This window comes from Anomaloglossus baeobatrachus, chromosome 2 (genome assembly GCF_048569485.1).
Source record: "Anomaloglossus baeobatrachus isolate aAnoBae1 chromosome 2, aAnoBae1.hap1, whole genome shotgun sequence".
NCBI lineage: Eukaryota > Metazoa > Chordata > Amphibia > Anura > Aromobatidae > Anomaloglossus > Anomaloglossus baeobatrachus.
This window is the reverse complement of record NC_134354.1, coordinates 448,743,022-448,766,659: the sequence shown is the minus strand read 5'-3', so window position 1 is coordinate 448,766,659 and position 23,638 is coordinate 448,743,022. Positions and strand designations below refer to the sequence as shown.

The 23,638-nt window shown below is 45.2% G+C and overlaps 2 protein-coding genes across 3 annotated transcripts in view; one reads left to right on the top strand and one right to left on the bottom strand.

Moving 5' to 3' along the window:
• Positions 1 to 23,638, bottom strand: part of TEX14 (testis expressed 14, intercellular bridge forming factor) — a 304,889-nt gene that overhangs the window by 114,544 nt on the left and 166,707 nt on the right. The gene's annotated exons all lie outside the window — the stretch shown is intronic.
• Positions 1 to 23,638, top strand: part of RAD51C (RAD51 paralog C) — a 114,764-nt gene that overhangs the window by 7,677 nt on the left and 83,449 nt on the right. For both annotated transcript variants that reach the window (XM_075336302.1, XM_075336301.1), the window contains exons 2-4: positions 4,526 to 4,763; positions 18,821 to 18,987; positions 21,035 to 21,168. In XM_075336302.1, coding sequence (XP_075192417.1) covers positions 4,526 to 4,763; positions 18,821 to 18,987; positions 21,035 to 21,168 — 539 coding nt within the window. The remainder of the gene's footprint in view (positions 1 to 4,525; positions 4,764 to 18,820; positions 18,988 to 21,034; positions 21,169 to 23,638) is intronic.

Sequence of the window (23,638 nt, the reverse complement as noted above, 5' to 3'; positions counted from 1 at the left end):
TTAGACCATTCTCCTTTGGCAAACTGCTCCAGGTCCCTGAGATTTGAAGGGTGCCTTGAAGGGACCGTGTTCTTTTCTTTGAATGCCTCTTCTTTTTTTTCTCCTGTAAACTCTATGGTGATGGCTTTTCCCAAAAAGCTCTACTTTTGTCTCATCTGACCAGAGAACATTCTTCCAAAACGTTTTAGGCTTTCTCAGGTAAGTTTTGGCAAACTCCAGCCTGGCTTTTTTATGTCTCGGGGTAAGAAGTGGGGTCTTCCTGGGTGTCCTACCATACAGTCCCTTTTCATTCAGACGCCGACGGATAGTACAGGTTGACACTGTTGTACCCTTGGACTGCAGGGCAGCTTGAACTTGTTTGGATGTTAGTTGAGGTTCTTTATCCACCATCCGCACAATCTTGCGTTGAAATCTCTCGTCAATTTTTCTTTCCCTTCCACATCTAGGGAGGTTAGCCACAGTGCCATGGGCTTTAAACTTCTTGATGACACTGCGCACCGTAGACACAGGAACTTCCAGGTCTTTGGAGATGGACTTGTAGCCTTGAGATTGCTCATGCTTCCTCACAATTTGGATTCTCAAGTCCTCAGACAGTTCTTTGGTCTTTCTTTTCTCCATGCTCAATGTGGTACACACAAGGACACAGGACAGAGGTTGAGTCAACTTTAATCCATGTCAACTGGCTGCAAGTGTGATTTAGTTATTGCCAACACCTGTTAGGTGCCACAGGTAAGTTACAGGTGCTGTTAATTACACAAATTAGAGAAGCATCACATGATTTTTCAAACAGTGCCAATACTTTTGTCCACCCCCTTTTTTATGTTTGGTGTGGAATTATATCCAATTTGGCTTTATGACGAAATTTTTTTTTTTTCATTGAAGACAAATTAAATGAAGATAATAATACCAAAGAATTTGTGATTGCAATCATTTTCAAGAAGAAAGTGAGTATTATCTGACAGAATTGCAGGGGTGCCAATACTTTTGGCCAGCACTGAATGGGATATTGCCACATTTAGGAAACATTGGGTAACAAATTGTGCGGATCCATCGTCTACTTTGACATTCGTGAAAAGGAAAAAAAAAATAAGGTAAAGCAACATATTTGTAGAAAATCACCCACCGGGTGATCAGCTGATCGTTCACAATAGCCTGCCGCCGGTAAAACAGTAAAAAAAACAATGGATCATTGTTTTGCAGCATCAGTCACATCAGTTGTGCCACTATCTGCAACGCATCCATTGTATCAGACACACAACTGATTGTGACGGATGCAAAATAACACAAGTGTGAAAGTAGCCTAAGGGTATGTGCGCACTATGCGTTTTTTTCACGCTGCATTTTTATGTGCGTTTTTGTCTTAAACGCACCCGCGGCAAAAAAACGCGTGAGTTTTTATTGCGTTTTGGTGCGTTTTTTGCTGCGTTTTTAATCAGTGAACAAATGCCATTAAAGATTGTTGATGAAAAAAAAGCTGCAGAACTACAAGGCTCAGCATCCTCCATCCAGGACTGTATGGAGTTTTTTGCCCCAAAAAAAAAAAAAACATGACATGGGCTTCGCTATATTTTTGTATGCTAGCCAGGTACAGCAGGCAGGTACGGGCTGCCTCCAATCCCCAGCTGCCTATTTGTACCCGGATGGGAACCAAAAATATAGGGAAGCCCTTTTTTTTTTTTTTTTTTTTTTATTTCATGAATTTCATGAAATAATTAAAAAAAAATGACGTGGGCTTCGCCCAATTTTTGAGTCCAGCCAGGTACAACTAGGCAGCTGGGGATTGGAATCCACAGTGCAGGGTGCCCATGCTTTCTGCGCACCCCCGCTGCGAATTGCAGTCCACAGCCGCCCCAGAAAATGGCGCTTTCATAGAAGCGCCATCTTCTGGCGCTGTATCCAACTCTTCCAGCTGCCCTGGTGATGGGTGGCTCACTGGATAATAATGGGGTTAGGGCTAGCTGTATATTGTCAGCTGGCCCTAAGCCCGAAATTCATGGTGTCACGCCAATATTAGACATGGCCACCATGAATTTCTAGTAAAGATAAAAAAAAAACACAACACACAGAAAAATATTTTTATTAGAAATAAAACACAACACAATTAGTGACTCCATCTTTATTGAAATAAAGAACCCCCCTCCGCAGTAATCCTGGGTCAAGGGTCCCGCGCCGCCCAATCCGGATCCAATATCATCTGATCGGTTTGCTGGAAGGCATACCGATCAGATGATGTGTCAGGATCAAGGACGTGAATCACATCACACATCAGCTGATTGTATAAAAGCCGATTATACAATCAGCTGATGCATCAGTAGAAAAAAAAAAAATACTGAGTCACGTCCGTGCTGATTACCGGCAGCTCGTGGAGCGGAGTCTGATCCCGTCCCATCGCTGCAGGAGCTGCCGGTAATCAGGGATGAAGTCTCCCTGACAGCAGGATAAGCTGATAAGTTAAGCCGGCCGGGCGCTAAAAAGCCGGCGACACCGCGAGAATTACGATCAGCTGATGCGTCAGGTGACTGCATCAGGTGATCCATCGCCAGGTCCTGCAGGCTTCGTACGTGCCTGAGAGCACACAGCTGGAGCGGCGGTACCGGGACAGGAGCTGGGAGCGGACATGGCACCGGGACCCTGCAGACAGGTGAGTATGACATTTTTTTTTTCTACTGTTTACTTTTGTTTTCGCCGCTGCCTCCACCTCCCACCCAGACATGGCGCCGCACGGGAGCTGACATGCACAGGACTGGAGGTGGACGCAGCGGTGACGGTACCGGGAGGATTCATGCTTCTGTGTTTACCAACAGAAGGAATTCTCTTCCTGTACACTTCACTTTAGTACCCACCCCTTGCGTTTATAGCTGCGTTTTTAGTCATAGAAACGCAGCTATATGCGTTTTTCATTGCGTTTTTGAACATCTCATTGAACTCAATGGATGAAAAACGCAGTGAAAAACGCAGAAATAATTGACATGCTGCGTTTTTGTGGTCACCACAAAAACGCAGCTACAAAAAAACGCTATGTGCGGACAGCACTTATGAAAACCCATAGACATTGCTGGGGAAGCAATGTCACTGCGTTTTCAGCACAAAAACGCGGTAAAAAACACCGCTAAAAACGCAGCAAAAACGCCTAGTGCGCACAAGGCCTTAGTTTGTTCTTCCTGCCATCTATGGTGCCGATAACATCCTTCTCCAGCACCACATTTCAAAGGCATTTATTCTTGTACTGTCTTGTTTCTTTATCTTCCAGGTTTTGAATCCTACACCCCTAAATTAATTATTCGAGGGGTATAATTTCTAAAAGGTGGTCACTTGTGAGAGATTTCTGCTAAGTTGGCACCTCAGGGGCACCAAACAGGTTGTGTTCATGTCAGAACCCAGCTTTGAGTTTTGCTTTTTTCACATTCATCGGAATAGGCCTTGCAGAAGAAATCCATGCACTTGCTGCAGAACACCCTCGTTCTGCCATATGGATGGAATTTCAGCCGCAGATTTTTTGGTTACAAATCTACCTTCTACAGTTTTTTGGCATAAACACTTTGGTGAATCAGGACCCATATGTTTCCTTATTGTAAAGTGGAATTCTTGGATGCTGCCCGGAGACAGCAGCCCCATTACCTCTATAGTGGCTGTGGACAGGCACTGCAGATCCACCACCATTCAAATGAATAGGGGGTGGATTTGTAGCACCCAGCTGTGGCCACTATAGTTGTGACTTACTGCTATGTTCGGGCAGCATCTGAGAACTTTCACCTGGCATTGGTAATAATTGATCGGCGGAGGTACCTGATGTCGCACCCCCACTGATCAGATATTAATTTTGAAGAGTAGTGGCCAATTTCTTTAATTAACATTGTTTACATACTTGTGCTATTCTCAGCTCCATATCTATTTTAAAGGAAATCAGAAAAGAGACTCTGATTCCAACAGTGTGTCACTTAGTTTACTGGGTGTAGCAGTTGTGACACGATCAGAGTTCTTAGATGTGGCAGAGCTCAGAAAGCTAACCCGTCCACACCAGGCTCTCTGTGTACAGTGTCTATTGACAGTGAGCTGCTGGGTGTAATAGTTGTGACAGAATCAGAGTTCTTAAATGTATTAGAGCTCAGAAAGCTAACTCCGTCCACATACGGCTCTCAGTGTTCATTGTCTATTGACAGTGAGCTGCTAGGTGCAGCAGTTGTGACAAAATCAGAGTTCTTAGATGTAGCAGAGCTCAGAAAGCTAACCACACCACAGTTTTCTATGTACATTGTCTATTGACAGGGAGTTGCTTATTAGTGCTGGGGTCTTGGTTGGGTCAGGGCTCACATGCACTGTAGTCTGGGCAGTGATAAGGTCCTGGTGATTAAACAATCATAGTAAGTAAACAACAGCACAGAGCCTGATAAGTGACACATTCCTGAAATCTGTGTTTTAACCCCTTCTTTTGCTGTCCTGAGATTACATTGCAAACATTTGCTGACAGATTCCCTTTAATAACTGTATGAGGATATTTGATAATCATGTCTTTTCATTGCTACAGAGGCTGGATTATCTGAGGACAATGCTGTGAAAGTCCTGCAGATTTTGAGGAGAGAGAATGAAAGAGACAAATCTACATCCCTGAAACATACGGCTTTGGAGTTACTAGAACAGGAGCAAACTCAAGCGTCCATTATAACATTCTGCTCAGCCTTAGATGACATTCTTGGAGGTGGTGTGCCATTGACTAAAGTCACCGAAATTTGTGGGCCTCCTGGTATAGGGAAAACACAGTTATGGTGAGTGGAATGAAAATTGTATAATTCAGTATTTTTCTCTTAAAGAACTAATTATTTCCGCTGTTCCCAAGTATTCTGTTTTTAAGTTTTTAATTTCTCATACAGTTCCACAGATTTGAGATTTATTATTTAGTGCAACTTTTCATAGTATTCCAAGCGGGTGTGGCTCACAGGATTCTCTGGGGGCGTGTCTTTAGGCTGCTCTGTGAGCACCGCCCTCTTGGTAAAAAACATAAAATATTTTTGTGACTGTATGGCAGATTTAAAAAAAAAACAACAACCCAAAACTGAGTACTCGGGGAGGAAGCAGTAGTAAAATAGTAACACAAACTGTCCACTTTTGGCTTCTCGACATGTCCTCCTTAAGAGACCTTACAGAAGAATGTAAAGACAATTATCCTCTTCAGGACACATGACATACTGGGTACGTCATGGATCGTGTGAGGTTAATCACCGCTGCCTGCCGTGGGCAGTCCACAGCGATCCGCGTACATATCAGCTGATTTCAACAGCTGATGTGTGTCTCCCAGGTGTGAGTGGAATCGCATTCCACCCATGCCTATTAACCCCTTACATCTTGCTGTCAAAATCTGACAGCGAGATGTATCAACGCGCCGCCATAAACATAACTTACCTAGCACCATCAGAAGTCACGTGATGTGATCACGTGACTTCCAGTGGTTGTCATGGTAGCACAGGGTCATGTAATGACTCCTGTAGCTATCATGAGTCACTTTCTCTCACTGCTGGCAGACTACCGTGTGTGAGAGTAAAGCAGCTTTTCTCCAGATCTCAGCTGTGTAGCTGTGATCTAGAGAAATGGAAGAGCGATCAGACTGCTGATTGTTATAGTCTCTTAAGGGGGCTAGTAAAATAAAAAAAAAAACTTAAAAAAGAAAGTTTTAACAAAACGTAAAAGTTCAAATCACCCCCCATTCGGCCCATTGAAAATTAAAGGGTTAAAAAAATAAAAAATATACACGTATTTGGTATCTCCGCGTTCAGAAACGCACAATCTATCAAAATATAAAATCAATTAATCTGATCGGTAAACGGCGTAGTGGCAAAAAAATTCCAAACGCCAAAATTACGTTTTTTTGGTTGCCGCAAATTTTGCGCAAAATGCAATAACAGGCGATCAAAATGTTGCATCTTTGCAAAAATGGTACTATTTAAAACGTCAGCTCAAGACACAAAAAATAAGCTGTCACTGAGCCATAGATCCCGAAAAATGAGAATGCTACGGGTTTCGGAAAATGGCGCAAAAAGTGCTCCACTTTTTTTGGACAATCTTGTGAATTTTTTTTAACCCCTTAGATAAAAGTAAACCTATACATGTTTACGGTCTACAAACTTGCACCGACCTGAGACATCACATCAACACATCAGTTTTATCATATAGTGAACATGGTGAATAAAATATCCCAAAATCTATTGTGCGATCGCAGGGTTTTTTTTGCAGTTTTTCCACACTTGCAATTCTTTTGTTGTTTTCCAGTACACTATATGGTAAAACTTATGGTTTAATTTAAAAGTACAACTTGTCCCGCAAAAAACAAGCCCTTATATGGCAAGATTGACGAAAAAAATAAAAAAGTTACGGCTCTTGGAGGAAGGAGAAAAAAAAAACTGGAAAAACACCACGGGGTGAAGGGGTTAAACTTGTTGTCTTAAAAGGTTCCATAATAAGATAGGTCCTTTTGAGGTTTGAGGCCCAAGGCATGAGGCTGCACCACTGAGGCATACTGATAACATTTGTTTATTTTGATTTCTGTCTGTTGAAATGATCTCATGAGAACTTCTGAAATCACTGTGTAGATCTCTAGGCCAGATCTACTAATCCTGTGTAATTTTTAGTTAGTGTAAACTTAGGCTATGTGCGCACAGTGCGTTTTTCGCGGCGTTTTTGCGCATTTTTCGGGTGCGTTTTTGGCCTCAAAACTGCAGGACTTTGCTTCCCCAGCAAAGTTTATGCGTTTTCATTTTTGCTGTCCACACACGTTTTTTTTTTACCTGCGTTTTTGAGTTAAAAAAAAAATGGATATGTCAGTTCTTTCCTGCGTTTTTCTGCGCTTTCCCCCCATGCAATGCATTTGAAAAACGCAGCAAAACGCAGAGATCAAAAACGCAGCAAAACGCAGCCAAAAAACGCACCAAATCGCGGAAAAAATGCATGCTTTTTTTATGCGTTTTTTCGATGCAGGTGCGTTTTTGTGCGTTTTTAGAGGCCAAAAACGCACAAAAACGCAGCGTCAAAAAGACGCAGTGTGCGAACCTAGCCTTAAGGTGGCTTTACACGCTACGATATCGCTAAAGCGATCTCGTTGGGGTCACGGAATTTGTGATGCACATCCGGCCGCTTTAGCGATGTCATTGTGTGTGACACCTATGAGCGATTTTGAATCGTTGCAAAAACGTCCAAAATCGCTCATCGGTGACATGCCCCCCTCTTCCCAAATATCGTTGCTGCTGCAGTGACGATGTTGTTTGTCGTTCCTGCGGCAGCACACATCGCTATGTGTGACACCGCAGGAACGAGGAACCTCACCTTACCTGCGTCCACCGGAAAAGGAGGAAGGAAGGAGGTGGGCGGCATATTCCAGCCGCTCATCACCGCCCCTCCTTTTCTATTGGGCGGCCGCTTAGTGACATTGCTGTGACGTCACTGTGACGCTGAACGAACCGCCCCCATAGAAAAGAGGCGGTTCGCTGGTCACAGCGACGTCGCCGAGCAGGTATGTGCGTGTGACGCTGCCGTAGCGATAATGTTCGCTACGGCAGCGATCACCACATATCGTATGTGCGACGGGGGTGGGTGCTATCGCACGCGACATCGCTAGCAATTGCTAGCGATGTCAAAGCGTGTAAAGCGGCCTTAAGACTACAAAGTAATGAAACACACCAAATTTTTCTCAGGGTCTCATAAAATGTTTGAAATCTAGTGTATTCTAGGCCAAAAAAAAGTGCATATATGTATTAAATTTGGCGTATTTCATAAACGCACCCCTTTACCTAGACACTTTCTATAAGTGACTAGTGAGGATCAACAATATTTAAAACCATTAATAAATGTGGCACATGATCTGTAAGCTAGAATTCACTCTCAATCTGAGACATTTTTATTAGTAAATCTCCCCCAATTAATTTACTGTAAGGCGAATATACTGTATGTGTGTAAACACTCTCCGCAATATTGAAATGGCAACAGAAAAGTCGAGTTTATGGAAATCACAGAATCAATAGAAATGTTGATGATATACAAATAATGAAAAATGTAAACAAAATGATTCAGTATTGAGTATCAGCGACACTCCCAGATATCCTCACACTTTTTTTTTAATTAAATGTTTTTATTAAAGTTTTACAAGTTGCAACCAAATAAACATTGGAGGCTACCCAGCCTCTACCCCCCTCCCAACCCTACCCTCCACAACAAACATTAAACAGTCCTGTAGAAAGGAGAGATAATGTCAAATCTGCAGCTCCACACATTCCTAGGGTACCTTCACACTTAGCGATGCAGCAGCGATCCGACCAGCGATCTGACCTGGTCAGGATCGCTGCTGCATCGCTACATGGTCGCTGGTGAGCTGTCAAACAGGCAGATCTCACCAGCGACCAGTGAACAGCCCCCAGCCAGCAGCGACGTGCAAGCGACGCTGCGCTTGCACGGAGCTGCCGTCTGGAAGCTGCGGAGACTGGTAACTAAGGTAAACATCGGGTATGGTTACCCGATGTTTACATTAGTTACCAGCGCACAGCTGTGTGTGCAGGGAGCAGGGAGCCGCGCACACTGAGCGCTGGCTCCTTGCTCTCCTACCATAGCTACAGTACACATCGGGTTAATTAACCCGATGTGTAATGCAGCTACATGTTCAGAGAGCAGGGAGCCGCGCACACTGCTTAGCGCTGGCTCCTTGCTCTCCTAGCTGCTGTACACATCGGGTTAATTAACCCGATGTGTACAGCAGCTACATGTGCAGAGAGCCGGAGCCGGCAGCACAGGCAGCGTGAGAGCTGCAGAGGCTCGTAACTAAGGTAAATATCGGGTAACCACCTTGGTTACCCGATGTTTATCTTGGATACAGCTTACCTCAGCTGTCAGATGCCGGCTCCTGCTCGCTTCATCTGTCGCTCTCTCGCTGTCACACACAGCGATCTGTGTGTCACAGCGGGAGAGCGGCTTTGAAGAAAACGAACCAGGGCTGTGTGTAACGAGCAGCGATCTCGCAGCAGGGGCCAGATCGCTGCTCATTGTCACACACAGCGAGATCGCTAATGAGGTCACTGCTGCGTCACAAAAAGCGTGACTCAGCAGCGATCTCGGCAGCGAGCTCGCTGTGTGTGAAGCACCCCTTAGACACAAGTTCTTAAGTACCATTATTACATTTATCAATTAATCCAATTAGACTTTTGTTTTCCTTTGAGTTTTTGCTTTGTTTGGCACTGTACACATTTAAATGTCATTTTTGATGAAGAATCTAAAGGCCCCTTTACACACTGAGACTTTCTAGCGATCCCACCAGCGATCCCAACCTGGCCGGGATCGCTACAAAGTCTCTGGTGAGCTGTCAAACAGGCAGACCTGGCCAACGACGCAACAGCGATCCGGACCTGCAGAACGACCTAGCTAGTCATTGGGGACGTTGTCAGACCTAAAACACACATCCGTGAAAACCACCGTGAAAACCACCGTGAAAACTGTCGGCAGACAGCAGACAGAGTAGCGCGATGAGAATGAACTCGGGTGAACTTCACCCGACTTCATTGTCATGCCGCGGCTCTGTCTGTGTGCCGTGTACTGATTAGCGGTCACCTGTGAAGGATTCACCGGTGACCGCTAATCCCCCGAGTGACTGAAGTGTCCCCGCCTCTCTCATACTCACCGATCACCGGCGCTGCACGGCGTTCACACTGCTCCGGCGGCTTTTTCTAATATGAAAAAGCCGGCCGCTCATTAAACAATCTCGTATTCCCTGCTTTCCCCGCCCACCGGCGCCTATGATTGGTTGCAGTGAGACACGCCCCCACGCTGAGTGACAGGTGTCTCACTGCACCCAATCACAGCAGCCGGTGGGCGTGTCACTATGGAGTATAGAAATAAATAAATAATTAAAAAAAACGGCGTGCGGTTCCCCCCAAATTTAATACCAGCCAGATAAAGCCATACGGCTGAAGGCTGGTATTCTCAGGATGGGGAGCTCCACGTTATTGTTAGGCTGGGGGGCTCCCCATATCAGTCAGCAGCCGCCCAGAATGGCCGCATACATTAGATGCGAATGTTCTGGGACAGTACCCAGCTCTTCCCGATTTGCCCTGATGCGTTGGCAAATCGGGGTAATAAGGAGTTATTGGCAGCCCATAGCTGCCAATAAGTCCTAGATTAATCATGTCAGGCGTCTCCCCGAGATACCTTCCATGATTAATCTGTAAATTACAGTAAATAAACAGACACAACTGAAAAATCCTTTATTAGAAATAAAAAACACAAACACGTTCCCTGGTTCACCACTTTAATCAGCCCCAAAAAGCCCTCCATGCCCGGCGTAATCCAGGATGGTCCAGCGTCGCTTCCAGCTCTGCTGCATGGAGGTGACCGAAGCTGCTGACGACACCGCCGCTCCGGTCACCTCCATGCAGCAGAGCTGGATGCGACGCTGGACCATCCTGGATTCCGCCGGACATGGAGGGCTTTTTGGGGCTGATTAAAGTGGTGAACCAGGGAATGTGTTTGTGTTTTTTATTTCTAATAAAGGATTTTTCAGTTGTGTCTGTTTATTTACTGTAATTTACAGATTAATCATGGAAGGTTTCTCCGGGAGACGCCTGACATGACTAATCTAGGACTTATTGGCAGCTATGGGCTTACAATAACTCCTTATTACCCCGATTTGCCAACGCACCAGGGCAAATCGGGAAGAGCCGGGTACTGTCCCAGAACAGTCGCATCTAATGTATGCGGCCATTCTGGGCGGCTGCTGACTGATATTGTTAGGCTGGGGGGTTCCCCATTACGTGGAGCTCCCCATCCTGAGAATACCAGCCTTCAGCCGTATGGCTTTATCTGGCTGGTATTAAATTTGGGGGGAACCGCACGCCGTTTTTTTTAATTATTTATTTATTTATTTCTATACTCCATAGTGACACGCCCACTGGCTGCTGTGATTGGGTGCAGTGAGACACTTGTCACTCAGCGTGGGGGCGTGTCTCACTGCAACCAATCAAAGGCGCCGGTGGGCGGGGAAAGCAGGGAATGCGAGATTGTTTAATGAGCGGGCGGCTTTTTCAATTGTGAACGCCGTGCAGCGCCGGTGATCGGGGATCGGTGAGTATGAGAGAGGAGGGACACTTCAGTCACTCAGGGGATTAGAGCTCACCGGTGAATCCTTCACAGGTGACGGCTAATCAGTACACGGCACACAAACAGAGCTGCGGCATGACAATGAAGTCAGGTGAAGTTCACCCGAGTTCATTCTCATCCCGCTACTCTGTCTTCCGACATGTAGTACCGACATTTTGCATCACACACGGACATTTCTCGGAAGATCAAATAACACGCACGTGTGCCTTTAAACATAAAAAAACATATGTGCACGTTTGGTCGTATGTCCGGTATGTACGGAAACGAACCAAACACGCACGTTTAAACGGATGTGTGTTGCAGGCCTAAAGCAGCTTTTTGAAAGGGAAGTCGCTAACGAAGTCGCTGTAAAGTCCCCTTTACACACTGAGACTTTGCTGCACAGCGGGAAACAAAGGACCAAAGAATGGTCCTGAACGATTTGTAGAGATCAGCAACTTCACAGCAGAGGCCAGGTCGCTGATGTGTTTCACACACTGCAATGTCGCTGGGGAGGTCGCTATAACGTCACAAAACCGGTGACGTTACAGCGATGTCGTTTGCGATGTTGCAGTGTGTAAAGCCACCTTAACCTGTTCCCATGCTACTCTCTTCTCCCCAAACCTCCGTCATCATTATAGATAAGTTCTGCAGAAATTTCTCACCCTTTTCCCTTTGTTATCAAGAGTAAAGCGGGCTTTACACGCTGCGACATCGCTAATGCGGAGTCGTTGGGGTCACGGAATTCGTGACGCACATTCGGCCGCATTAGCGATGCCGTTGCGTGTGACACCGATAAGCGATTTTGCATCGTTGCAAAAACGTGCAAAATCGCTAATCGGCGACATGGGGGTCCATTCTCAAATCTCGTTACTGCAGCAGTAACGAGGTTGTTCCTCGTTCCTGCGGCAGCACACATCGCTCCGTGTGACACCGCAGGAACGAGGAAGCTCCCCTTACCTGCCTCCCGGCCGCTATGAGGAAGGAAGGAGGTGGGCGGGATGTTACGTCCCGCTCAGCTCCGCCCCTCCGCTGCTATTGGGCGGTGGTTCAGTGACGTCGCTGTGACGCCGCACGGACCGCCCCCTTAGAAAGGAGGCGGTTCGCCCGTCACAGCGACGTCGCCGGACAGGTATGTATGTGTGACGGCTGTTGTGCGACACGGGCAGCGATTTGCCCGTGTCGCGCAACAGATGGGGGCGGGTACCCACACTAGCGATATCGGGACCGATATCGCAGTGTGTAAAGTAGCCTTAAGCCCAATCTAAACCTAATCGGTTCCCTCGAAGCCAACCCTGACCCGTCTATCCATCGTGCCCATATTTTTTCAAATTTGATGATGCCATTTCTTTTCCGGTATATACTTTTCTCCACATTTATCACCCAATTAACTTTTTTGACATATTCAGATATTGTAGGACTGTGGTCCGAGATCCAGTGTTGAGCGATTAGTTTCCTGGCAATATATAATAGTCTAGATACGGCCACTTTGCCCTGCTCCAAAGGTAAATCCTCCACATATCCCAGAATACATACAAGTGTAAGGGGGAGTTAAGCTCGTCTCTATCGTGTATACTCTATCGATTATTTCTGTCACCTCTCTCCAGTAATGTTCAATATCAGGACCTGACCACATCATATGTAATAGATCTGCGGAACATATTTTGCATCGCGGGCAGAAGGGGTCAGTTCTAACTCCAATATCAAACAGGAATCTAGGAGTGTGATATACTTGGTGAATAATGTACAGGTGTGACAGTCTGTATGCCTCCCCCAATGATAGACTAGATATCCTCACACTTAAACACTTTGTTATACTATCAATAAGATTAAACATACCGTACAGACCAAAAGTTTGGACACACCTCATTCAAAGAGTTTTCTTTATTTTCAGGACTCTCAAAATTGTAGATTCACATTGAAGGAATCAAAACTATGAATTAACACATGTGGAATGAAATACTTGAAAAAGTGTGAAACAACTGAAAATATGTCTTATATTCTAGGTTCTTCAAAGTAGCCACCTTTTGCTTTCATTACTACTTTGCACACTCTTGGCATTCTATTGATGAGCTTCAAGAGGTAGTCACCGGAAATGGTTTTCCAACAGTCTTGAAGGAGTTCCCAGAGATGCTTAGCACTTGTTGGCCCTTTTGCCTTCACTCTGCGGTCCAGCTCACCCCAAAAGCATCTCGATTGGGTTCAGGTCTGGTGACTGTGGAGACCAGGTCATCTGGCATAGCACTCCATCACTCTCCCTCTTGATCAAATAGCCCTTACACAGCCTGGAGGTGTGTTTGGGGTCATTTTCCTGTTGAAAAATAAATGATGGTCCGACTAAACGCAAACCGGATGGAATAGCACACGCTGCAAGATGCTGTGGTAGGCATGCTGGTTCTGTATGCCTTCAATTTTGAATAAATCCCCAACAGTGTCACCAGCAAAGCACCCCCACACTATCACACCTCCTCCTCCTTGCTTCACGGTGGGAACCAGCCATGTAGAGTCCATCCATTCACCTTTTCTACAAAGACACGGTGGTTGGATCCAAAGATCTCAAATTTGGACTCATCAGACCAAAGCACAGATTTCCACTAGTCTAATGTCCATTCCTTGTGTTCTTTAGCCCAAACAAGTCTCTTCTGCTTGTTACCTGTGATTAGCAGTGGTTTCCTAGCAGCTATTTTACCATGAAGGCCTTCTGCACAAAGTTTCCTCTTAACCGTTGTTCTAGAGATGAGAAGGTGTGTCCAAACTTTTGGTCTGTACTGTAAATCATCTTCTGGCAGCTCCCTTTGCAATAGACATCAAATGACATCCATGATGTGCTCAATGGAGACAAGCCCATAGAGGCTGCAGACCATTGTACCATGATTAGGCCCTGCAGGCTGCTCACAGAAGCACAAGCAACATGTGACCTGGCATTAGCATGTTGAAAATTGGTTCCTGTGTCAGTTTGGAGAAATGGCTGTATTACTGGTTCCACAACCAAATCAATGTAAAGCTGAGCTGTTAGTGTACCTGGAATGAAGACTAGAGGGTCTGGATACTGTACGTTATGGCCTCCCATACCATATTCCCGGGAGTAGGACCAGTGTGACATTACCACGTGAAGACCTCTTCATGGTGTTTCCCACGTGGTGTCCAGATGGAAATCCAGTGGCTATAATTCAGCAATGGATGCTTGAATAAAGCAATGGAGGCTGGATAAGAGGTTGCTCCTCTTTAGCGATTAGTTCCGCTTTTGTCTTGGACGCAGTGAAAGCTTGAGATTGGTCTGTAGACTACATGGACAAAGCCATGAAGAACCATTCACAAGGAAATATACTGGTCCTCCTGGAACTAAGGTGTGGGGTAGTATAATCTATAGTAGCCTGTGTTGTGGGGCTGACGGATTGAATGGTAATATAATAGATTCAATCGCAACCCGGGGTCCACTGTGCAGAGTTGTTATACCACTGCTAGTAGGTGAGAGGACAAAGCGGACACACAACAGCTTATAGATGAATACAAATAAACCCCTACTAGCCTGTGTTTATGTCACACAGGAGTATAAAATGAGTCGCTGTAAAGGCCCAGTCACACACAACGACTTACCAGCGATCCCGAAAACGATGCGACCTGATAGGGATCGCAGGTAAGTCGCTGGGAGGTCGCAGGTGAGATGTCACACAGTCAGATCTTACCAGCGATGCAGGAACAATACAGGTCGCAGTAGCAACCTGTATAACGATCTCAGCAGTCACTGTGACCCTGTCACACAGTGTCAAACACAGCGATGTGTCCTGCACAGCAGGACATCGCCTTTGAAGAAAATGGCCTGGACCATTCTGCAACGATTAGCGATCTCACAGCAGGGGCCTGATCGCTGGTAGATGTCACACATAACGAGATCGCTAACGGGATCGCTACTGCGTCACCAAACGGTGACTCAGCTGCGATCTCGCTAGCGATCTCGTTATGTGTGACAGTACCTTTACCCATGTTGATCTCACAGAGGTTACACTAATTAATGACTCAAAGTATAAGCATGTGCAGATGACAACCTTGAACATGCTGTGCTTACAACAGACTGTGTCTGGAGATGCCTGCCTAAGTGACCTGACTAAGACGCCGAGTAATCCTCTCGCCGACCCAGATCACGGTATGCATGGCACCTGCCTAGTCAGCCTGTCTAGATGTGGAGTAACCCTCTCACAGACCCAGGCCACGGGACAGACAGCACCTGCCAAACACATGGAGTAAAGGCCCTGTCACACACAGAGATAAATCTGTGGCAGATCTGTGGTTGCAGTGAAATTGTGGACAATCAGTGCCAGGTTTGTGGCTGTGTACAAATGGAACAATATGTCCATGATTTCACTGCAACCACAGATCTGCCAAAGATTTATCTGTGTGTGTGATAGGGCCTTTACTCTCACAGGTTCAGGTCACACCTTGATCTCAGAGTACAGCAGTGGCAGACTGCCAGACATCCTCATTCCCTGAGGCAACATGAAATGAATGTGTGATGAAAAGTGCGCACCCATGTGCGCCGGTGGGAGTCTCAAATAACCTTAGCTCCACCCCAACCGAAGGGGTCTGTCGACGTCAAACGACTACTTCCAAAAGGTATAGTCATGAGGGCGGGCGTGCGGCGGCAAATCAGAAACTGACACGTAAGCAGGGCAGCTGATTAAGGAGAGCCAGCTGATGAAGGAGAGCCAATCAGGACCTGCCACGTTACGGACATGCTTTCTGGACATCACCTCAGAGAGAGTAGAAACTGCCCGCACATGCCCAGTGAGCAGATTTCCACACTAAAGGCTGCTTTACACGCAGCAACATCGCATAGCGATGTCGCTCGTGAAAGCACCCGCCCCCGTCGTTTGTGCGACACGGGCAAATCGCTAACACCCGTCACACTCACCTTCCTAGCGACGTCGCTGTGGGCGGCGAACAACCTCTTCGTTAAAGGGGAGGCTCGTGCGCTGTCACAGCGATGTCACACAGCGGCCGACCAATAGAAGGGAAGGGGCGGTGACCAGTCGCATTAACGACACGCCTACCTCGTTGCCAGAGGACGCAGGTAAGCTGTTGTTCATCGTTCCCGGGGTGTCACATGTAGCGATGTGTGCTGCCCCAGGAACTACGAACAACCTGAGTTCACAACAACCAACGAGATTTTGAAAATGAACGACGTGTCAACGATTAGGTGAGTATTTTTGATCGTTAACACTCACTCGTAGGTGTTACACGCAACGATGTAGCTAACGACGCCGGATGTGGGTCACTAATTCCGTGACCCCGACGACATATTGTTAGATATGACGTTGCGTGTCAAGCCCCCTTTAGTCTCTGATTGATTACTAACAGCCTGAGCATGCTCCATAGAGGCATTACAATATTTTGAACCCGACACTGGCAATTCAGCCTGCACATGCGCTGTGGGGCACTCACAGGACTTAGCATCAGGCCTTGAGAGTTCAGGGCGTGCTTGCTCAGTAGGTGGCACTCCACACTTAGACGCGGAGGCCCAAGCAGCCAGCTGAACAACCCGAGGCAATGCCAGAATCCGAGGCCGATACCCAGGCAGGTTAGAAACCGCAGCAGGCCGTTTCCAGTATCGGCGGTGCTGGATCATAACAGCCTGAACTCTTCAGTCTTCTTTCTAGGTACACTGCCAGCTCAGAATTACATTGATTTGGTTGGAGCCATTTCTCCAGTGAGTCCCAGGAACTCTTTCTCAAAATGACAATGCTAGGCTGCATGTTTCTATTGCTAATGTGAGCAGCCTGTGTGCCCTAAATGTGCCATGTCCTGCAGCATCTCCACACTTCCACTTCTGGGAGGTCATTCAATAATTGCAATGGAAGCAGCCGGCAGCAGTACTTGATCATTTTCATGCCAAAGTGCATTCAGCGTGACAGAAAATCCAAATCAACCCCTTTTTCCCGTATTGAAAAAAAATATTTGGTGTAGCCACAATCACAAAAGTCTGATATATTAAATTTATTAACCTGATCAGTAAATGTTGTAACAAGAAAAGGATCAAAACCCAGAACTGCAATTTTATTTCTTTTTTGGGGGGGGGGGGAGGACACACAATTCCTTTAAAAAAATGCAATAAAACCAAATCAAAATTTAGCCAAAAGTGGTATCAATAAAGCTTTGGTTCATCACATAAAATCCTTTCCTAAACTCAAGTCGATGGAAGAACAAAACTGAGCGGGGGTCTTGCAATATGGCAAAAAAATCAAAATGACTTCTATTTGTACATTTCTGTATCATTTGTGTCCACTTAAAAAAGAATTAATACTAGTTTGGTATCACTGTATGTCGTACTGACCTGGCAAATCAAGATTCGTAGTATTTTTTACAATAGAATGTACGCTGTAAAAACAAGACAACAAACCATATTGCATTTTCTTTCTAATTTCACCACCCTCTGAACTTTCAGTGCATTGAATGGTAAAATGGATGGCGTCATTCAAAATGACAACTTGTCCCACTAAAATGAAGCAGTCATACAGCCAAGTGGAGGGGAAAATAAAAAATGTTATGGCTCTTTGAAGAAGGAGAAGAAAAATAAACCGTCAAAAATGAAAATTAGCTGCGAAGGATAGCTCTAATGTAACTATGATACAATCTAGTGACCGATTACAGTAGTCCCATGTCCCCATGTTGGGACATCATTAGTGACCAAAAAACAGATCAGTGGAAGATTGGGGAGAGGAATATTGTTTTGGGGTTTTTTTTTTTAACCCATTGTGAGCTATTTCTAAAAAAATAAATGTAATCACCAGACAATACCTGTGATAGTATCATAATCTTTTGTTATTTGCAAGGTGTAGTTCTCAGTCATTCCTGAATACATGTAGGACTGGGAACTCTTACATTTAAGGTGGTGTCACACACAGCGACGTTGACATCGACGTCGCTGCTACGTCACCATTTTCTGTAACGTGACAGCAACGTTCCGTCGCTGTCGCTGTGTGTGACATCCAGCAACGACCTGGCCCCTGCTGTGAGGTCGCCGGTCGTTGCTGAATGTCCTGCTTCATTTTTTGCTCGTCGCTCTCCCGCTGTGAAGCACACATCGCTGTGTGTGACAGCGAGAGAGCGACGAACTGAAGCGAGCAGGGAGACTGCGTCTGGCAGCCTGCGGTAAGCTGTAAACAAGGTAAACATCGGGTAACCAAGAAGCCCTTTCCTTGGTTACCCGATATTTACATTATTTACGAGCACCGCCGCTCTCACGCTGCCAGTGCAAGCTCCCTGCACTCCTAGCCAGAGTACACATCGGGTTAATTACCCAATGTGTACTCCAGCTACGCGAGCAGGGAGCCGGCACTGGCAGCGTGAGAGCTTAGCGCGGGCTCCCTGCACACATAGCTGGAGTACACATTGGGTAATTAACCCGATGTGTACCCTGGCTAGGAGAGCAGGGAGCCAGCGCTAAGCGTGTGCGCTGATAACCAAGGTAAATATCGGGTAATGGTTACCCGATATTTACCTTAGTTACCAAGTGCAGCATGGCTTCCACAGCGACGCGTGTTGTTATGATCGCTGCTGCGTCTGCTGTGTTTGACAGCTAAGCAGCGATCATAACAGCGACTTACTAGGTCGCTGTTGCGTCACAGAAAATGGTGACGTAACAGCGACGTCGCTGTCGCTATGTGTGAACCCAGCTTTAGATTCCGAGTATCCATTGTCTCTCCTTTTTCTGTGTTTCCAGCATGCAGCTTGCCGTTGATGTACAGATCCCAGAGTGCTTTGGAGGTGTGGATGGTGAAACAGTGTACATTGACACTGAGAACAGCTTCATAGTGGAGAGACTGGTGGATATCGCCAATGCTTGTGTCCTGCACTGCAGTCTTATTACACAGGCTCATCAGCAAGATGGTAGGAGGGGGTGGGGGGTGAACATTCAAGGACAAATCAAGGAAAAAAGTTCTATGCATTCTTCTTTTAACTTGTCCAGCACTAGTCTTGTAATAAGTGAATGACCAGTTTACTCATATTTGAACATTATTGTTCTTTAATGCAATGTAGTTTTCTAAGTGCTGTCATATCTGATTCATGGTGACATAGCAATGCACAATACAGTCACTGCTGATAGGATCTCTGGGTAATTATAGTTATGTATACTTTTGAATTCCAAAAATAGTTTTACAAATAAGTAGCTTCTCCCTCATTGAAGGAAACTTGTCACCTAGATATCGATATTGTGTGTGTGATGTGAGGATTCACAAGTCTGCAGTCACATGGAGTGACTGCAGACTTGTCGTTTTAGACTGGACAATCCCTTTAATTTTCTCTTTGTATTATTGCTCCAATAAACCAGCAAAGACAGATTTAATCACTTTAACTGTAGTTTATAAATTATATCTACAAGTAAATAACATTTCTGACTGTGACAAGTTTTCATACAGCAGCATGTCATTATATACATTGTAGTTGAACAACACATCACCTTTCAGAATGTAGGAACGATATAAAGTGAATGAGTAACTAAGGCATGGGGTCACACTGCCGTAAAAGCTGTCATGCAAGACAATCGGCCCGATTATAATAATGACACTCGGTTCAAGCTCTGATCAGTGTGATCCGAGTGTCAGTTTACTGTGATTCGATCCTCTCACATACAAGAATCTGAGCACAGGTGAGAAGACGGAGAACTTAATTTCTCCATGTTCTCCCTTGTCTGTCTATATTGGACTGGACTCGGATGTCATCCAAGTGCAGTCTGATGTTTTGTAGACTTGAATGATTTGCATCCAATATACGCTGCCACTCGCAGCTGAATCGGCATGAGAAAAAAAATCACTGGTCTATACTGCCCGTAGTAAACAGTGGAGCGAGTGCTATCCGATAAAACATTGGATAGCCTTTGTCCGCTTTATAGCAGTCGTAATGGGAATCTGTCACCAGGTTTTTGCCACTTAACGTGGGAGCAGCATAAAGTAGAGACAAGATTAGTAGAGGTTATTCCAGTAATGTTTCATGAATTGACCTGCTGGTTTTGATAAAATCACTGTTTTATCAGTAGGAGTTTATCACTAGTGGACTAGAAAACTCACTGCCATATGACTTTACTATAGAAAAAGATAAAGTGCACTGAAAAAAAAACCCAAAATGTAACAACAAACAATAAAATCTCACATAGAGTCATGAAAACTAGCATAAAACTACTCCAGGTCATAAAGTCTCCTTACACTTAGAACTCCCCGCAGTAAAGGCTGCTTTACATGCTACGACATCGCTAGCAATTGCTAGTAATGTCGAGCGCGAAAGCACCCGCCCCCATCGTACATGCGATATCGTGTGATCGCTGCTGTAGCGAACATTATCACTATGGCAGCGTCATATGCACATACCTGCTCTGCGACGTCGCTGTGACCTGCGAACCGCCTCCTTTCTAAGGGGGCTGTTCGTTCAGCGTCACAGCGACGTCACAGCAGCGTCACCGAACCGCCGCCCAATAGAAGCGGAGGGGCGGAGATGAGCGGGATGTAACATCCCGCCCACCTCCTTCCTTCCTCATTGCGGGCGGCCGCAGGTAAGGTGAGGTTCCTCGTTCCTGCGGTGTCACATATAGCGATGTGTGCTGCCGCAGGAGCGACGAACTACTTCGTACACCAAGCAGCAGCGATATTCGAGAATAGGGGGGCATGTCACCGATGAGTGATTTTGACCGTTTTTGCGACAATTCAAAATCGCTCATAGGTGTCACACGCAAAGACATCGCTAAAGCGACCGGATGTGCGTCACAAATTCCGTGACCCCAATGAGATCGCTTGAGCGATGTCGCAGCGTGTAAAGCGCCTTAACCCATCTGATGTTCAGCTAATTTCAGCTTTTACAGATAGAAGTGCGTTGTATTCTACTTTGAGAAGACAATGAACATGCAGATAATGAACTATTTCTTTTTTAATTTCTCTTTTGTTAGATCAGAAAATAGCTATGCAGAGGTTCACTCTCAGCAACATACTGTCAAATATTCATTACTTCAGCTGCCATAGCTATGCTGAGCTTCTTGCACAGATACTTGTCCTTCCAGACTTTATAGCACAGCATTCAAAGGTAAGCTGCCCAGGCCATTAAATGTATAAGTAAAGTATATATAATAGTGTCAGTCATTGCACCAATGAGGATCACGTATTGTAATGTTTAATTTCTACATACGATGTTAATGGCTTTTTATAGCAGTGCCCTTTTCTTGCTCATTCTCTCTTTTCCAGCTTATACTCACAAAGGAGACGATAATTTACTTACAACAGTAATGAGATCAATAAGAAGGGCATGTGTGTAGGATTCCCCTCTTCTATTGAACTTTTTATATCATCCACCAGTGGGCGCTAATGCAACACGCATTGTTGCACTGTTTCTGACTCATGACTTTGTATTCACAAGTGTTTAGCCTTAATAAGTGTATATATCCTTTAAAAATGTAACTATTAATTTATCTTTAGTAGTAGATGCTGTAGAGACAAAATTACACAATACAGAGTCTTATCCTGGTGGAAAGGGATAGAAAATACAGGTAATCGCTCACCTTGGGTAGTTGTGCAACTTACACCTACTATGAAAGGTATATAGCTGCGCGTTGGCTGCTGCAGACCCCGTGTAAACTCAAAATAGATACAGCAGGGGAAGAAGGGGTTAAATCCGCGCTGCCTTGTATAGTAAAGAAGGCTCCAGGAACGATCAGCATTGTGATTTTATTGTTCTACGCATGTATATCTGTGATTTTTGTCCTGAAGAAGGAGCAAGACTCCTAAATGCGTAGTACAATAAAATCACAATACTGATCATTCCTGGATCCTTCCTTACTATACACGGTAGCGTGGATTTAACCCCTTCTTCTCTTGCTTTATCCATTTTATTAATTCATCTTTGCAATCTTTAAAGAGTGCTTATCAATTCTGAAACCACCCCCACTAAAAGTGACAGTAGATGAAATTATAAATTAGATGTTTCCCAAATACATCTCAATTAGAAATCAGATGTTTTCCCCCAGTATTAGAGGAATGCAGATTTTACTTACTGTATATTTAACAACAGACAGGGGAAAAACGACCAAAAAAGCCCAATTGCTGAAAAGTGAAACTTTATTGGAAAAGGTGGGTGATAAGCGGCACAAGTACAAAAAAGGGCGCAAACACCAGGAGCATCACGGCTGAGTGAGAGATAATTCAGTCACTAACAGATAACAATCAATCAAAAAGATATTAAATAGCTGTATACACAGTATAGAAGTAATGAATGAGGAAACCATATACTGTACATAGTATAGAGGCTAAACACCAATTGATGTCAGGCATGGGAATATAGTGACTGATTCTATAGCACAATCAAGGGGCCAGTGAATCACATATATCAGTAAAAGTGCTTAAATGGTGACTAAAATGTCATATATAATATAATATGACTCACTGGATGTAGATACTTAACTCATGGTTGCAGATATAGAACCTACAGAACCAATAACCATTAGGGCGGGTGTTAACATACCTGGAGGGAAGATCCGAGAAACAACCTGGTGCCGGCGTCCACCCTATATTTACCAGAGCAATCTCAAAATTTGGTGTTCTCTGAGAGATACCAACTGTTAGGATGGAGGATGATTTTGTGTTCGGATCTGGTCAAGATGCCCTTAACAACTTGCTCATTTTAATATTTTTTAGTCGCTAGTCCCTAGACTAAAATTGTAATATCTCGTTCACGTGCTCTTGTATATAAAAACAAAAACAAAGGGAAAGTAAAACATGGGTAAATCATAAATGTATTCCAATAGTTAGCAAAGTCAACAAAAGGCAAATCAGACAGAAATGTTCTTCATCTTTTACCAGGAACTTTAACTTTTCTGAAAAAAGAATACTGTTATGTGTTATTTATCAGCCACGTAATAAGGTGTTCCTTTGTCTTATACATCTCAAATAAACAAATAGGATACAACTGTTTAAGGATTAAGGCCCCGTCACACTAAGCAACATCGCTAGCAACATCGCTGCTAACGAACAACTTTTGTGACGTTGCTAGCGATGTTGCTGTGTGTGACATCCAGCAACAACCTGGCCCCTGCTGTGAGGTCGCTGGTTGTTGCTGAATGTCCTGGGCCATTTTTTAGTTGTTGCTGTCCCGCTGTGAAGCACAGATCGCTGTGTGTGACAGCGAGACAGCAACAACTAAATGTGCAGGCAGCAGGAGCCGGCTTCTGCGGAGGCTGGTAACCACAGTAAACATTGGGTAACCAAGAAGCCCTGTCCTTGGTTACCCGATATTTACCTTTGATACCAGCCTCCGCCGCTCTCACTGTCAGTGCCGGCTCCTGCTCTGTGCACATGTAGCTGCAGGACACATCGGGTTAATTAACCTGATGTGTGCTGTAGCTAGGGGAGCAGGGAGCCAGCGCTAAGCATTGTGCGCTGCTCCCTGCTCTGTGCACATGTAGCTGCAGCACACATCGGGTAATTAACCCGATGTGTGCTGTAACTAGGAGAGCAGGGAGCCAGCGCTCAGTGTGCGCTGCTCCCTGTTCTCTGCACGTGTA